Source organism: Pan troglodytes, chromosome 9 (assembly GCF_028858775.2).
Source record: "Pan troglodytes isolate AG18354 chromosome 9, NHGRI_mPanTro3-v2.0_pri, whole genome shotgun sequence".
In the NCBI taxonomy this organism is placed as follows: domain Eukaryota; kingdom Metazoa; phylum Chordata; class Mammalia; order Primates; family Hominidae; genus Pan; species Pan troglodytes.
In genome coordinates this window covers 50,862,412-50,879,842 of record NC_072407.2, presented here as the reverse complement: position 1 = coordinate 50,879,842, position 17,431 = coordinate 50,862,412, and the positions used below count along the sequence as shown (strand labels likewise).

At 45.4% G+C, this 17,431-nt stretch overlaps 2 protein-coding genes and 1 long non-coding RNA gene across 6 annotated transcripts in view; 2 read left to right on the top strand and 1 right to left on the bottom strand.

The window, feature by feature from the left end:
• Positions 1-5,202, top strand: part of LRP4 (LDL receptor related protein 4) — a 60,533-nt gene extending 55,331 nt beyond the window's left edge. Inside the window, exon 38 of the mRNA XM_009460399.5 lies at positions 2,749-5,202. Coding sequence (XP_009458674.2) covers positions 2,749-3,081 — 333 coding nt within the window. The 3' untranslated portion in view covers positions 3,082-5,202. The remainder of the gene's footprint in view (positions 1-2,748) is intronic.
• LOC134807252 (uncharacterized) overlaps positions 1-15,694 on the bottom strand; it is a 28,068-nt gene extending 12,374 nt beyond the window's left edge. The window contains exons 1-2 of the long non-coding RNA XR_010147195.1: positions 15,586-15,694; positions 15,368-15,475 (exon numbers count right to left, since the gene is read on the bottom strand). This is a non-coding gene — a long non-coding RNA (uncharacterized LOC134807252). The remainder of the gene's footprint in view (positions 1-15,367; positions 15,476-15,585) is intronic.
• Positions 15,695-15,765: 71 nt separating this feature from the next.
• CKAP5 (cytoskeleton associated protein 5) overlaps positions 15,766-17,431 on the top strand; it is a 102,548-nt gene continuing 100,882 nt past the window's right edge. For 2 of the 4 annotated variants that reach the window (XM_001165890.7, XM_009460332.3), the window contains exon 1: positions 15,766-15,864. The gene's annotated coding sequence lies outside the window, so the exon portion shown is untranslated. Of the gene's footprint in view, positions 15,997-17,431 lie in introns of all 4 variants that reach the window. The other 2 variants (XM_024347088.3, XM_054661289.2) reach the window with 1 other exon arrangement.

Genomic DNA, 17,431 nt, shown 5'->3' with positions numbered 1-17,431 from the left:
TCTTGTTGCCCAGGCTGGAGTGCAATGGCACGATCTCAGCTCACTGCAACCTCCACCTCCCGGGTTCAAGTGATTCTCCTGCCTCAGCCTCCCGGGTAACTGGGATTACAGGCATGCGCCACCATGCCCGGCTAATTTTGTATTTTTAGTAGAGACAGGGTTTCTCCATGTTGACCAGGCTGGTCTTGAACTCCTGACCTCAGGTGATCCACCTGCCTCGGCCTCCCAAAGTGCTGGGATTACAGGCGTGAGCCACTGCGCCCAGCCTGCTTTTGTTTGTTTTTTTTTTTTTTAACTTCTTTGTCACTTCAATGGAAAATTATTTGCTCAATGTGAAGGCATGAAAAATAGTCCCATTTCAATGAGCTGGGTGTGGTGGCTTGTGCCTGTAGTCCCAGCTACACAGGAGGCTGAGGTAGGAGGATCACTTGAGCTCAGGAGTTGGAGGCTGCAGTGAGCTGTGATCATGCCACTACCCTCCAGCCTGGGTGACAATGAGACCCTGTCTCAAAAAAAAAAAAAAAAAAAAAAAAAGTCCCATTTCCACAAGGGAACTAACTATACCTGGTATTTCAGATTTTCCTAATCCAATATAAGCCTTGTTTTTTTCCTAAAATCCTGTAACTCTTCATCAGAAGTTATTCCTTATGAAGATCCTCATCAGTCTACTTCTTTGGCCTATCTAGCACAGTCAGAACCTGCTCTCACACCTGCAGGGCTCTCATGTGTAATAAACACATTTCACGTAATAATCATGTGCTTTCTGGATCCATGAATTCCCGTATTTAAATAGCTTCCACTACTTCTGGTTCAAGTTGGTGTTTGAAAAAAAATTTTTTAATTAAAATTTTTTTAAAAGCTTCTACTGCAGTCAAAACAGAATGTGCAGGGATGGCTTGTAGTTCTAGGAATGGTAGACCCCTCCCCAATATCTTTGAGAGAAAGACTCTTGAAGATTCTTGGGTTCCTGGAGTATCTGATGCTCCAGAAAAGAACCACAATGAAGGCCACAGGATAGCAATGAAAATAGTGTGACCTCTTTCTTCTGTTGTGTGTTTCTTCCTCAGCAGCTCTTTCACCCCTCTGATAGTCTTTCACCTTTTCTCTTCTGATTTCCTCTTGATTTCAGGTACCTGTTGCTGTGTGTTTGTAGAGGGAGTGGTGTTTCCCAAATTGCAAGTGCCATATCCCCCACCTCTCCCTAACTTACCCAGCGTGTCTCTTAATTAAGACATTGAGTGGTCTGCATCTTATACTAATTTCATCTTGGAGGGTGTGCTGGGTGAACAGACATCTGTGTGTTTGCTTGTGTGCTATGTCCCACTCTGCATGGCTGAGGGGACTGTCACTCTCAGAGGGCAGGGACCATGTTTTATATTGTATAATCATCAAAGCACCTAGCACAGTCTTCTGCTTAACATAGGGGCTCAGTAAATATCTGTGGAATTGAATTGTTACAAAAATAGAGCCACAGCCACAGTTGCAGAACTCTTGGCAGGAATACTATCCCAGGGACAGAACCAAAGATGATCCATTTTCTTCTAGCAGTGGTGGTATGTCGGTTGGTATACCCCAGCAGCCAGGAGTGAGGCTGCTCTTTGAAGAAGCCATAAAGGGAGAGGCCCGAGCAGAACTCCAGGCTGTGCCTGGAAGAGTCCCAGGTTTTGCTTGGGAATGGTCCCAGGACTCATGGCAGCAGAGCGAGAGTAACCTCCCAAAAAAGGTTATAAGTTGCAGGACCCCACTATATTGACGTTTAGGACCCAGATAAGAGGATTTCCTTTTTTTTAGTTTTTTTTCTTTCTTTCTTTCTTTTTTTTTTTTTTTTTTTAATGGAATCTTGCTCTGTCACCCAGGCTAGAGTGCAGTGGCATGATCTTGGCTCACTGTAACCTCAGCCTCCAGAGTTCAAGGGATTCTCCTGCCTCAGCCTCCCAAATAGCTGGGATTACAGGCACCCGCCACCAAACCCAGCTGATTTTTGTATTTTTAGTAGAGATGGGGTTTCACCATGTTGGCCAGGCTAGTCTCGAACTCCTGAACTCAAGTGATCTGCCCGCCTGGGCCTCCCAAAGTGCTGGGATTACAGGTGTAAGCCACCACGCCCGGCCAGATAAGAGGATTTTCTAGAGTCCCCTGTCTTACCTCCCAAGTTTTCTCCTTAACAAAATTAGAAAAAAGAGATACAAACTAGCACCTGAAGTAGCTTAAAATCCTGAATAAATGTACATTTAATTGCTCTTGCCAATTGCTTTTGATGATTTATATCAGCATGATGTCCCATTAATAAACCACAGTAACAATGTAACATAGCTAACATGTTATAGTGCATCTTGTGTCAAGCTCCCTGATAACTGCATTCCATGTATCATCTCATTTAAGGTGACAGCAGTTGGTTGTGAGGTGTGGATACTGTTACTCTCTTCACACTGCAGAGTCTTAAGAGACTGAGTTTTAGAAATGTGAAATAATTTGCCTAAGGTAACAAAGCCAGTGAGTGGCTGCTGCAGGACCGGAAGCCATGGTTTTCCCTCCTCCTGTATGGTAATGGTAATAATCATCACAGCTGCCTCTCCCCTTTTAGGCTAGGCCTCATACACTTGCCTTAATCACATTTCCCCATTTGTTTGTGGGATTTTTGTGCGCTTCACTCCTACTCTTACCCCATCCACTTCCTTTTTCAGTTTACCATGGGATCCTTTGTAGAAGGCCAACTGACTGACCATATCTGCCCACTCTCCACCCTAGGGAGGGCCTGACCATAACTACACCAAGGAGAAGATCAAGATCGTAGAGGGAATCTGCCTCCTGTCTGGGGATGATGCTGAGTGGGATGACCTCAAGCAACTGCGAAGCTCACGGGGGGGCCTCCTCCGGGATCATGTATGCATGAAGACAGACACGGTGTCCATCCAGGCCAGCTCTGGCTCCCTGGATGACACAGAGACGGAGCAGCTGTTACAGGAAGAGCAGTCTGAGTGTAGCAGCGTCCATACTGCAGCCACTCCAGAAAGACGAGGCTCTCTGCCAGACACGGGCTGGAAACATGAACGCAAGCTCTCCTCAGAGAGCCAGGTCTAAATGCCCACATTCTCTTCCCTGCCTGCCTGTTCCTTCTCCTTTATGGACGTCTAGTCCTTGTGCTCGCTTACACTGCAGGCCCCGCTTCTGTGTGCTTGTCCTCCTCCTCCTCCCACCCCATAACTGTTCCTAAGCCCTCACCGGAGCTGTTTACCACGTGAGTCCATAACTACCTGTGCACAAGAAATGATGGCACATCACGAGAATTTAGACCTGGATTTTACCACGAACCTCACATCTTGTACTCCGTCCTGGGCCCCCTGAAACTGCTTATTCGTGATTCCTCACCAGCGTAGAGCTCCACCTCCCCTTCCCCCAGTACCCTCAGTGCCTGCTTCTCAGTGCTGATGCAGCTGATGACCCAGGACTGCGCTCTGCCCCATCACAGCCAGCATGACTGCTTCTCTGAGAGAACTTGCCCATCGGGGGCTGGGACAAGGGGGTGTGGGTAAAGACAGGGATGAAGGATAGAGGCTGAGAGAAGAAGGAAGAATCAGCCCAGCAGGTATGGGCATCTGGGAAACCTCCAGCCTCAAGTGTGTTGGTAACATGAAAAAGCTTTGGGGGGTAGTTGGATCTGGGTGTCTGGTCCATTGCTGGCAGTGGACATTATTCTTGCCCTAAGAGACACTGCCTTTTCAGCAGCAGATACTGGTGAGATGGGGGTGGCTCAGGCTGTTCTTCCTCCTGCTAGAATGTCTGGAGCTGTTTCTACATTCAGATAACTGGGTCCCCTATCACGAGGCTACTGGCTAATAGGAATTCCCTCCTGGTGCCACCACTGGCCAGTACCTTTCCTAAGTCTTTGCTCAAATTAACCAGGTTGTGAGCCAGTGGCTTGAGTGAATGTTAGGCCTTGGGGGCTGAGTCTGTGAAAAGTCTAAGAAGCTCTGCCTAGACCAAACATGGTATACCTCCTGACCCCTCTCTCCCTCATGTCCTGGGATTCTGGGGAAGAGACCTAGAAACAAGCTTTCAAAGAAAAACCAGAAGTTGTCATAAATGGTCAGAAAGAACAATCAGGTTGGAGACTTGGGAAACCCAGGGCCTAAAGAGAAGTACCCATGAGGGTCAAACTTCCTGTTGAACTTCCTATGTTCTTTCTCAAGTGCTCAGGGATCTAAGTTAGTGGACAGCAAGCCTGTGGCTATGGGGTGGTGATGTTCCTCTTCCAGCTGTCCCCTCAGCTAAGGGGCTTAGTTTCCGTGTGGGGTGCCATCACTTGGTTCATGCTCATTCACACAAAGGGCACGTGTCTCAGCCTGGTATCAGGGAAATTGAGACTTATTTTTGCCCTAAAACGTCTCCCTAGCTGTTCTTTGTGGGGGTTTTTTGTTTGTTTTTTTGCCTAATTTGCTTTTTCTGACCAAGCCTTGTGGCACCAGCAATCTCCAAAGTCCTGTGGTGGGAGGGCTGAATAAATAAAAATACAAAGAGGTGGGTAAGGAGTAGGAAGGTAGAGAGCACCACTGATGAGGCCCTCCTAGCCCATGGCAGACCCAGACCTCTTCTCCCCCAGGAATTAGAAGTGGCAGGAGAGAACAACAGGGGCTGGGAATGGAGGGGAGAATTTCTAGGGGAAGTTTCCTGAGTTGAAACTTCTCCTGTGGTTACTGGTATTGAGAAATCAGCTACCAAACATGGGTGAAAAAGGACAAGATCAATTCTTTTCTAGTCAGTTCTAAGACTGCTAGAGAGAGATACCAGGCCCTTAGCCTTGCTCTCAGTAGCGTCAGCCCCAGTTCTGAGCCTCCCCACATTACACTTAACAAGCAGTAAAGGAGTGAGCACTTTGGGTCCTTAGACTCATGTCGGGGGAGGAAGAGCAAGTAGAAAAGTGGCATTTTCTTGATTGGAAAGGGGGAAGGATCTTATTGCACTTGGGCTGTTCAGAATGTAGAAAGGACATATTTGAGGAAGTATCTATTTGAGCACTGATTTACTCTGTAAAAAGCAAAATCTCTCTGTCCTAAACTAATGGAAGCGATTCTCCCATGCTCATGTGTAATGGTTTTAACGTTACTCACTGGAGAGATTGGACTTTCTGGAGTTATTTAACCACTATGTTCAGTATTTTAGGACTTTACGATAATTTAATATAAATTTAGCTTTTCTTAATCACCTTGCCTGGCTTGCAGTCATGACTAATCCTGCACCTGCTCTGTCTAGCAGACCCATGCTGTGGAAAACCTGCTTACAGACATCACTTTTAAGTCCTTTGTGGATGTGGGGACAGTGAAGAGCAATAAAGAGTGTGAGGTTCCTGCTGGAGTTTTCAGCTCATCTGGAGAAGACAGGTCGAGGCCAGAGTTCCTTGACTGATGAAACCTTTATTTCCTCTGGAAGAGGAATGGTAGATGGGTTTCCTCTTGAGTGCTGACTCTGACTGGTTGGTAGTGGCTGCCTGAGGGCCTATTCGCACCCAATGGGAAGAATGTCATATGGCTAGTGACATCTCTTCTGTGCACTGGAAGGAAATGTCATGGCATGTATACCATGTATCTTCTATTTCTGTTCTAGGTCTTTGTTACAGAACTTTACTTTGCCTTGCAGTGATGGTCACTGGCAAGACTATCTCATGTAGTAAGAAAAGTACTGGAGCTGGGGACATGGAGGGCTAATTCCAGTCCCAGATCTGCCACTAGCTCTGTTTGATCTTAGTCAACTTTCATAGTTAGTCTGAGAGTGGATCAAATTATCACTAGGATTTCATTTATTTTTAAAAGCTGTCTTTTCATAGCTCATCCACTACTTCTCAAGGCTAGAACAAGGAGCTAGGGATCCCTTCTCAGGTTCTCTGGATGTGATATCCCTCAGTGAAAACTGGGAATCATGTTAATCTCAACGCCCGATGTAGAATTTCATGTCAAGTCTCAATAGTTGATTTTCTAAACCACACACCATCTATAGGATAATATCCCCATTCATTCATTCATTCATCTGCTATGGGCTAGGCACTGCCCATGCCTAAACAAAGACATAATCTTACAGAGCTTAGAGTCTAGCAACACCATTACCACCACCATCCCAAAAAAAGACAAAAAATGAAAGTAAGAAAGACTGAAGCTTCTTGTATTTAAGTGACCAGAGATCTGAGTATAAGCTACAGTGTATAATTTTTCTAACTGTAGTAAGGAGTAGGTGTGCCAGAACAAAAACAAGTACAATAGCCCAAGGATAACCATCCCTCCAACCCCCACTGTTCTCTTTGGGAGGGAAAAAAAAAGCAGAAAAGGAGGACATCTTGGGATAAAACAAAGGTTGGGAATTCCTTGTCTAGTTCTCTGGATATAAAATCTGAAACTAGGGTCAGGCACAGTGGCTACACCAAAGTAATCTCACCACTTTGGGAGGCCAAGACAGAAGTAAGGAGTATTGCTTGAGGCCTGGAGTTCACGATCAGCCTGGGCAACATGACAGGACCATATCTCTACAGAAAAATTTAAAAATATTAGTCAGGTGTGGTAGCTCATGCCTGTAGTCCCAGCTGCTTGGGAGGCTGAGGCAGGAGGATCGCTTGAGCCCAGGAGTTCAAGGTTACAGTGAGCTATGATCACGCCACTGCATTCCATCCTGGGTAACAGAGCAAAACCTTGTCACTAAAAAAACAAAACAAAAAAACCCTGAAACTGGTAAGTGAGCAGATGGTGGGTCAAGTTCTAACAAACTGGCCATATTTTTGCAAACTCACTCAAAATACAGTCACGGTCTGTCTATGGTGTATGAACAAACTGTGGAATCTAAAATGAAAGGATCTCTGGCCCATAGAAAGGACTCTGGATAAACTGAAGCTGTCACCAAACGTAGGCCTAAATTCAATGCATAGGAACAAATTCAATGCATAGGAACTCAGAGGCAGCATCTACAAAAGCTGAGGGTGCACAGGTTTCTAAGTGGGTTCTAAGAGGGTTCTAAGAGGACCCAGTAATGCACTGATATCCAAGGTTATCCAGAGTCTCGCTCTGTCGCCCAGGCTGGAGTGCAGTGGCACAATCTTCTGCCTCAGCCTCCCAAGTAGCTGGGACTACAGGCGCCCACTGCCACGCCCAGCTAATTTTTTGTATTTTTGGGAGAGACGGGGTTTCACCATGTTAGCCAGGATGGTCTCAATCTCCTGACCTTGTGATCTGCCCGCCTCAGCCTCCCAAAGTGCTGGGATTACAGGCGTGAGCCACCGCACCTGGCCCTAAGTTCTCTGGTTTCTATTTATGGACATAATGATAAAAGAAATGTGGCTGAGTCCTTTTTATGGCTACAAAACAGTCTGTAATATATCTTTTCTTCAAATGTGAAGTTGAGTCGACTGATTCACTTAATAGGATGTGTGTTTTGGGATGTTTTTAGGCACTCTTTGTTTTGAAACATTCCCTCATCTGCCTACTTATTTTCTCTCCACACCATTCTCCCGTTAACCAGCTGGAGAGGCTAGCAGACCTCAGCATAGGGAATAGAGTTTGATGTCTAGTCAAAGCTCCAACTCATAACTTTGGTCTCCTTGACATGGTGTTAAAACAGACCCAGACAGCCTAATTAAGGGTCATAGTTTAAACCCAAGGCTAAGTTAGCCACAAGCTACACAATCTGCTTATTTCATTTTATAAGACACAAAGAGCCAAGAACTTTCACGTATCTTGCCCTTCCTGATGGTTTTCCCTCCAGGCCCTAAAAGCCTGTTGATAGTCTTCTAATGAGGTCCCTATCTCTCCCTTCTCCCTCCTTCCTCTTTGGTGGTGCTGATGCTTCTGTGGTCAAAGTTCTTGGACAGCCTACATTTTGGAGGCTATGGAAAATGAATATGAGAAAAGAAAAAATAAAGGCTATTCATTCCTTCATTCAACCAGCACCTACTAAATGCAATCAAGTGCAAGCCAGGGTAGGCTTTGCAATCCTGGAAGACAGTTAAGGCACTAAAACCCACAGCCACTTGAAATCTGTATTAATGTCACCACTGCTATCTCCAGGGAAATAATGCAGAGGGCACCTGCATTGAAAGTTGAAGGAAGCTCATCACTGAAGCTGCTCCTTTTAGGCTGCAAATATGGATACATATCCCATGGTAGGGATGCTTCAACCAGAATTCAGCTTGTGATTACAAAAGAATGAGCACTGTCTCAACCCTAACAGGCTTTTCAGAAATGCCCAGCACAGTTATTCAGCAGCCACAGTATTTGACATTTGTTTCCTGTTTTCAGTTGCAAAAAATACAGCATTCACTTTGATCTGTAATGCCCACAAGGGTTTCACTGCCCTCAGAGGGCAGTATGTTCATAAATATACTCCTTATGTAAAAGGACTACTGAGAAGACCCTGGAATAAAAGCACACTAACTCCAATAAATACACAGATAAATGCTATTTGATGATAATCCTAGAAGGCAAAAGATGACTCGGCAAACATTTATTGAATACCTACTACGGGCAAGGTACTGTATAAGATTTCTACAAGGCCTTGTGGGATCTGCCAGTCCTCACCCCCCACTGTTATAAGATTTCTTCTGCTACTACCCCTCTACTGCATGCTACTCTGGGCCAGTGACACTAGCCTCTGTCTTCCTCAAAAACATAAGGCCTTTGCACAGTTGTTGGCCCTTGCTGGCACTTTCTTCCCCTAGATATACTCATGGCTAACTCCTTTGCCTTTAAGTCTTTGCTCAAATGTAATCTCAGTGAAACCTACCCTGACCACCCTTTCATATATAAATATTTTGTTGTTGTTGTTGTTTGTTTGTTTTGAGATGGAGTCTTGCTCTGTTGCCCAGGCTGGATCGTGCAATGGTGTGATCTTGGCTCACTGCACCCTCCGCCTCCTGGGTTCAAGAGATTATCCTGCCTCAGCCTCCCGAGCAGCTGGGATTACAGGCATCTGCCACCATGCCTGGCTAATTTTTGTATTTTTAGTAGAGACAGGGTTTCACCGTGTTGGCCAGGCTAGTCTCGAACTCCTGACCTCAGGTGATCCACCTGCCTCGGCCTCTCAAAGTGCTGGGATTATAGGCATGAGCCACTGCCCCTGGCCTCCTTTTATATACATATATATATTATAGTCAGCTGGGTGTGGTGGCTCATACCTGTAATCCCAGCACTTTGGGAGGCTGATGCAGGAGAATTGCTTGAGTCCATGGGTTTGAGATCATCCTGGGTAACATAATGAGATCCTGTGTCTCTACAAAAAAAAAAAAAAAAAAAAAAAAAAAAAGGTGTTTTCATGCATGCCTATAGTCTCAGCTACTCGAGAGGCTGAAGTGGGACAATCACTTGAGCCCAGGAGGTCAAGGCTGCAGTTGAGCTGTGATCACGCCATTGCACTCCAGCCTGGGTGACAGAGCAAGACCCTGTCTCAAAAAAAAAAAAAAAAAAAAAAAAACCAACAACAGAAAGAAAACACAGCCTTTCCCTTGAAATATAAGAATCCTAGAAGAAAACCTAGGAAATACCCTTCTCATTATCAGCTTTGGCAAAGAATTTATGGCTAAGTTGTCAAAAGCAATTGCAACAAAACCAAAAAATGATAAATGGATAAATGGGACCTACCAAAAGTAGAGAGCTTCTGCACAGCAAGAGAAACTATCAAGGGAGTAATAGACAAGCTACAGAATGGGAGAAAATATTTGCAAGCTATGCAACCAACAAAGGTCTAATATCCAGAATCTATAAAGAACTTAAATCAACAAGTGAAAAACAACCCCATTTAAAAAGTGGGCAAGCCGGGTGCAGTGGCTCATGCCTGTAATCCCAGCACTTTGGGAGGCTGAGGTGGGTGGATCACCTGAGGTCAGGAGTTCGAGACCAGCCTGACCAACATGGCAAAACCCCATCTCTACTAAAAATACAGAAATTAGCCAAGCATGGTGGTGGGTGTCTGTAATCCCAACTACTCGGGATGCTGAGGCAGGAGAACCTGGGAGGCACAGGTTGCAGTGAGCTGAGATTGTGCCATTGTACTCCGGCCTGGGCAACAGAGTAAGACTCTGTCTCTAAATAAATAAATAAATAAATAGTGGGCAAAGGACATGAACAAACACTTTCAAAAGAGATACAAGTGACCAATAAACATATGAAGAAATGCTCATCATCACTAATCATCAGAGAAATGCAAATCAAAACCATGAGATACCACCTTATACGAGTCAGAGTGGCTTTTGTTAAAAAGTAAAAATTTAATAGATGCTAGCAAGGCTGCAGAGGAAAGGGGACACTTGTACACTGTGGTGGGAATGTAAATTAATTCAGCCACTGTGGAAAGCAGTTTGGAGATTTTTCAAAGAACTAAAAGTTGAACTACCATTCGACCCAGTAATCCTATTACTGGGTATATACTCAAAGGATAATAAATCATTCTACCAAAAGGACACATGTACCCATATATTCATTGCAGCACTATTCACAATAGCAAAAACATGGAATCAACCCTTGTGCCCATCAATGGTAGATTAAAGAAATGTGGTACATATATCATGTAAAACTATGCAGCCATAAAAAAGAATGAAATAATGTCCTTAGCAGCAGCCTGGATGCAGCTGGAGGCCATTATCCGAAACAAACTAATGCTGAAACAGATAACCAAACATTGCACGTTCTCACTTAGAAACAGGGGCTAAACATTGGGTACACAAGGACATAAAGAAAGGAACGATAGACACTTGGGACTACTAGAGATGGGAGAGTGGGAGATGAGCAAGTGTGGGAGTTCAGTCAGGCTGGTGGGAAAATTTTAAGATGAAGTTATAAAATATAGACACAAATCTTGGAAGGCCGGAAGGTTTTGCAAAAGTCTCAGGATAGGGTTATGGCTGAAAGCCGCCTAATCCTTACTTTGAGTAAATAGCTTAAAGTAGATACAAAGGAATGTAGAGTAGTTTATCTGAATAGCTTGTTTACTCGTGGTCTTAAGACCAATCTTTGATCAACCGGGTGCACAACCGCAGGGGGTGGGGGCGGGGTTGTTGGCAACCAGGTCAATTACCCTCTAGCAGTGTTTACTCAAAACCTTTGTCATTTAATCTATACTGAATAAATGCAAGCTTCGCTGGCTGATGGGGCCGGCTGCTACTCTTTACAGCACCTTCCTTGGTGTCTGTGAGGGGCCCAGACCCTTAGCCGGAGTGACAGGCAGAATATCTGTGTTAGTGTACGTTATTCAACCGTTGTTGGGTCATGGTCTGTGGGACAGACCCCCGCAAGCAAGGACTGATAAACTACTGTTAGGTACTATGCTCACTACCTAGGTTCAATCATACCCCAAACCTCAGCATCACACAATATACCTTTATCACAAATCTGCACATGTATCCTCGATTCTAAAATAGAAGTTGAAAAATAAAATAAAATTACAGTCTTTCCAACCCCACTTCCCTATCCCTTTACCTAGTTTTATTCTTTTTCTTTTCCCACTGGACATATTGTCTAATAACATACTATATAATTTATTTATGTGTTGATTGTCTACGTTTCCTCACTATAGTGTGAGTACCACAAAGAGAGGAAATTTTGGGGAGTCTATTTTATCTACTGATCATTGCAGTGCCTAGAAGAGTCCCTCCACATAATAGGTGCTGATAAATATTTGTTGAATGAATAAATGAGTAGCATCAGACATCTAATACTCACCTTAAAGGAGGGCTGCACCTAAGGCATCCAAGACAAAAAGGGATTTTGTCATCTTGTTCTAAAACTCTCCAGGACCCAGACTGCACAAACATCCTTTATTAAGCCAATTCCTGATTACCATTACACCCTCTCCTTAAATGTAATCTTCAGTTTATTTCTGGTAATATTTAAATAAAGTAAATATGCCAATGACCAATGACTGAAGAAAACTATTTCTGTATATCCTCACCAATTTATCCAAGGTTACCATGACCATATTGCTTTCATTCCTTGCTTCTTCTCCTACATGTGGATCTGTCTTCATTGGCCATCCTTTCACTCTCTCCAATCCCCCAATCTGTGGTCTCATTCACTCTATCAATGTGATTCCCAAATCTATATCATTGATTCTGCATCTATTCTTCCAGCTTCCATCGTGTAGTTTCTAGGCCTACTCAGATGATTCCATTAGAATGCCTCATTGGTACCTAAAAGTAAACAGGTTGCAATCTAAATGCCTCACCTTCCCCTTGAGACTGGCTTCTCCTGACTTCCTACTTCCATTGGGCAATCAAATCCTGGAATTCTCTTTGACTCACCTCCCTAAATGGGACCCACCCTTGCCTTTGCACCTAATCTAGTCAGTTGCCAAATCTTTCATTCTTTCTTGAATCTGCTCTCATCCTCTCCACTGCTAACACCTCATATCAGACTCCTAGCTGGGTTCCCAACTCTAAACCATTTTAGACAATCAAGCTAATTAATTTTCCTAAAGTACAACTCTGATTTTGCCACTCTCTTGCTCAGGTACCTTTAATAGCCCCCCCATTATCTACTTTAAATAAAGTACCAATTCCATACCCTGGGATTCAAGATCCTTTAGGAATCATTCCTGGCTGGGCACAGTGGCTCACATGTGTAATCCCAGCACTTTGGGAGGCTGAGGCGGGCGGATGGCCTGAGCTCAGGAGTTTGCGACCAGCCTGGGCAACAAGGTGAAACCCCATCTCTGCTAAAATACAAAAAAATCAGCCAGGTATGGCGGCTTGTGCCTGTAGTCCCAACTACTTGGGAGGCTGAGGCAGGAGAATTGCTTGAACCCAGGAGGTGGAGGTGGCAGTGAGCTGAGATCACGCCACTGCACTCCAGCCTGGGCGACAGGTGAGACTCCGTCTCAAAAAAAAAAAGAAAAAGAATTGTTCCTAACCTTCTGTGTCAATCTTGTGTTCCACTACTTCCCAACAAAATTTCAGTCCTAAAATCAACCCCACATGTTCAGTCCCATACATACGATGCACTTTGCTGTTTCTGCGCCCTGACTCACACTTTCCCCACTACTCTCTGCTCCTTCTATGAAAGAAAAAAGAAACACACCACGTCAACAGTAAAAATTCATTTCCCTCCCAAGTCCCACTCCTATTAAGTTTCTTATAATTCCAGGAATGTTCTAACCATTTTCAGGCATGCCCTCAAACACACATATGTTTATAACCATATATAATAAAATAATTCCACAAGTTCTGCAACTTGCCTTTTTTTCAATTAATAAAATTTGTGCATGTTTCTGTTCCAGCACATAGATTAACCACATTCTTTTTAACAGTTTCATAGTGTTCTATTGAATGGATATGTCATAATTTATGTAAAAGGTTCCCTGTTGATGAACATGTAATTTCCAGATTTTTTATTTTTTTTAGAGACAGCGTCTCACTCTGTCACGCAGGCTGGAGTACAGTGGCATGATCATAGCTCACTGTAGCCTTGACCTCCCACACTCCAGCAATCCTCCACCTCAGCCTCCCAAAGCACTGGGATTACAGGCATGAGCCACCATGCCTGGCCTCCAGATTTATTTTTTTATTTTATTTTATTTTTATCTTAAGCAGTGCTGGCTGGGCACAGTGGCTCACAGCTATAATCCCAACAGTTTGGGAGGCCGAGGCGGGTGGATCACTTGAGGTCAGGAGTTCAAGACCAGCCTGGCCAACAGGTGAAACCCTGTCTCTACCAAAAATACAAAAAATTAGCTGGGCTTGGTGGCACATGCCTGTAATCCCAGCCACTTGGGAGGCTGAGATAGGAGAATCGCTTGATCCTGGGAGGTGGAGGTTGCAGTGAGCTGAGATGGTGCCATCGCACTCCAGCCTGGGCGAGAGAGCGAGACTTCATCTCAAAAAAAAAAAAAAGAAAAAAAAAAGGGCCAGGCACGGTGGCTTACGCCTGTAATCTCAGCACTTTGGGAGGCTGAGGCAGGCGGATCACCTGAAGTCAGGAGTTTGAAACCAGCCTGACCAACATGGTGAAACCCCACCTCTATTAAAAATACAATAAAAAATAATTAGCCGGGCGTGGTGGCAGGTGCCTGTAATCCCAGCTACTTGGGAGCCTGAGGCAGGAGAATTGCTTGAACCCGGGAGGTGGAGGTTGCAGTGAGCCGAGATCACGCCATTGCACTACAGCCCGGGTGACATGAGAGAGACTCTGTCAGAAAAAAAAAAAAAAGCCGGGTGCAGTGGCTCACGCCTGTAATCCCAGCACTTTGGGAGGCCCAGGCGGGAGGATCACGAGGTCAGCAGATCAAGACCAGCCTGGCTAACACAGTGCAACTCCGTCTCTACTAAAACTACAAAAAATTAGCCAGGTGTGATGGCACGTGCCTGTAGTCCCAGCTACTCGGGAGGCTGAGGCAGGAGAATCGCTTGAACACGGGAGGCGGAGGTTGCAGTGAGCTGAGATTGCGCCACTGCACTCCAGCCTGGGCGACAGAGCGAGACTGTCTCAAAAAAAAAAAAAAAAAAAGCAGTATTGCAGTAAACATCCTTGTACATTTTTCTTTGCATACTTGCACAGATCTGTACAATAAATTCCTCATAGTGGATTACTGGGCCAGAACTAGATTATGTACATTTTAGTAACTGTCAAATTGTCCTCCTAAAGGTTTGTACCAATTATACTCTTACCAATATTGACTTTGAGTGTCCGTTTTTCCAAATCTCTTTATATTTTTAAAAACAGAGATGGGGTCTTGATAGCAAGACCCAGGTTGGTCTTGAACTCCTGGCCTCAAGCAATCCTCCTGCCTCGGCCTCCCAAAGCGCTAGGATTACAGGCATAAGCCATTGCACCCAGCCTGTTTTTCCAAATCTTGACCAACCAAAGGCTGTTGAACTTTTTCATCTCTGCCAACTTGACAATGAAAAAACATGTAATTGTTTCATTTACTTTTATCCATCCTCTCTCCATCTTTTAGCCTGTTGGGAATCTACACATTCTTTAAATCCTAGGTTAAAAATTCATCTTCCTCACAGATCCTCCCCCATCAAATTTCTCCTGTCTCTAAGCATTTATAGCTTTTCATTTATACAGTTATTACACTGCTTTGAATTTTAGTGACTAGTCTGTATGTTATATTCCTCCAACCACTGTAGATTACAAATTCCTTGGAAGTAAGGACCTGAACTCATTCACAGAAACACTGAATGTAGAGCTAAGCTAAAATTCTGGAGATCATGTTAACCAAGCCTCTCGTTTTTATAAGGGAATATTAAGCATTTGCAGGATGCGTTACAGTTCACAAAGGCTTTTCTCAGACATTCTATTAGTTATATTAACTCCTCCATTAAATTGTAAGGGAAACATCGTTATCCCATTTTACAGATAAGGAAACAACTCCAGAAGATTTACTGAGAAAAGTGATTTACTCAGAACAGTTCCAAGGTCAGAATCCAGCATCCTGGCTTCATTCGCTGTTACTTCCACGACATCTCAGCTGCCTCTGGTTTCCCTCACAGCACTTAGCTTCACAATCTCTAGGGAATGAAATGACCAAAAAAAATTGTCAGGTGTTGACAGCAGCCAGAACATCTGTAATTAAATAAAGCAAACATGCTGACGACCAGGGATGCCCAGGTCTACACACATCTTTCGCCTTTCTTTCTGGAGTCGGCAGACTTGCCCCCGGCAGCGACCAGCGTCCCCACCCGTGCAGGCGGCGTCTGGTCCAGAGGGAAACACGGCTGCGCGCGGCCCCTTTAAGGCTGCGGGCGGCGCGTGCCCACAGGCCTTTCAAATGGACCAATAAAAGTCCGATGGGCGGTCCGTCGAGGACCAATAAAGAACGAGGACACTGCGGGGTGTGCGGCGGCCCAAGCGGTTTCAAACGGCTTAGAGCAGGCCGCTTGGTTCTGACCCAGCTGAGGTGAGTGGTCGGTGGGCCTGCCCCACCCGCGAGGCCCTCGAGTGCAGGCATCGCGCGCGCAGAGGAGCCCCTGAATCCTGGGCGGCTGGAGGTCTCCAGACGCGCGCCCCCCTTGCCCCACGAACCCGGCAGGTCTGAGGCGGCGAAGCGAGGCGGAGGCCGGGGGACCTGCGGCGGGCAGGGCCGGGGGCGTGGGCGCTCGTGTGCGGCGGAGGCCGGGGTTGGGCTCCAGGTGGCCAGAGCGCGCCGCAGCGTGGCGCGGGTGGCAGCGTCCGCGGGGCGCGGGCGGTGCAGGGCCGCGCCTGGCGGCAGCGATTTACCAAGACTAGGGCGGGGGCCCCGAGAGCCGGCCCTGCTAGAGTGCCTCTCGCGTAATTGTCAAGTGAATGAATAAGTAAGCGCCTACGAGGGCTGTGGTGGTTGCGAAGGGCCTTGTCGCCCTGGAGCAAGGACAGCGGCACCGGGGCCTGGCCGCACACCTGTGTCCCTGCTGGCTTGCTGCGATGTGAACGATTCCGATCATCCACCACCCCGCCCTTAACGACTGGCTTTCTCTCTCTCAACGTGTGGGAAGCGTTCAGGTGTCCTTCCAGCCATGGAGGCGTGGGGGAACCAATACAATAGCCAGCAGTGTGGGTTGGGCCTTGCTACTTTAAGGTCGGGCTCGGTGAACTAGATTCTTACTTTGAGCTCTTCCCTCTACTTGTAATCGTGGTAATTGTTGAGCAGGATTGAAATGCATTCCGTTCCGTTTCTTGGATAGAAAATGATGAAAGGGTTGTTGCCAGAGTGGCTAGTGTGTGTTAGAAAATATATTCGTGTTGATGAATCTTAACAATGAGTTTTTCATTCAGCATCAATAGAGGTTGAAGTGGTTTTTGCAGAACTTGCCCCAAATTTATGCGTGGCTCTAATTTAATTCTCATGGGACCAAGGCATCAAATCTTGGCCCAGAAATGCTGCCTGTCTTATGCATAATTATAGTAATTGAAAACTCATTTTTAGAAAGGTGAGCTCCTCCTTCCTCCATTTTCATCACCCTGAAGAGTCCTTCTTTTGACCTAAAAAGCCAATAAATTAAGCTAAGAATCTTTTGAAACTTTAAGAAATTGTAGAAGACTTTGACTTCTCTGAAGTGACTGGACAAACTGTAATGCTTTTACCAAATTTAATGATATAGATAAAGGTGAAATCAACTTATTTTGCAACCATAAGTTAAATCTAGTTGGTAAACTCACGTAAAAAAATTTTTAAATAAGATTTTAGGCTGGGCGCGGTGGCTGACGTCTGTAATCCCAACACTTTGGGAGGCCGAGGCGGGCGGATCACGAGGTCAGGGGTTTGAGACCAGTCGGGCCAACATGGTGAAACCCCGTCTCTCTCTCTCTACTAAAAATACAAAAAATGGCTGGGCGTGATGGCGGGCACCTGTAATCCTAGCTACTCGGGAGGCCGAGGCAAGAGAATCATTTGAACCCGGGAGACAGAGGTTGCAGTGAGCCAAGATCCCGCCATTGCACTCCAGCCTGGGTGACAGAGCGACCCTCTGTCTCAAAAAAAAGAAAAA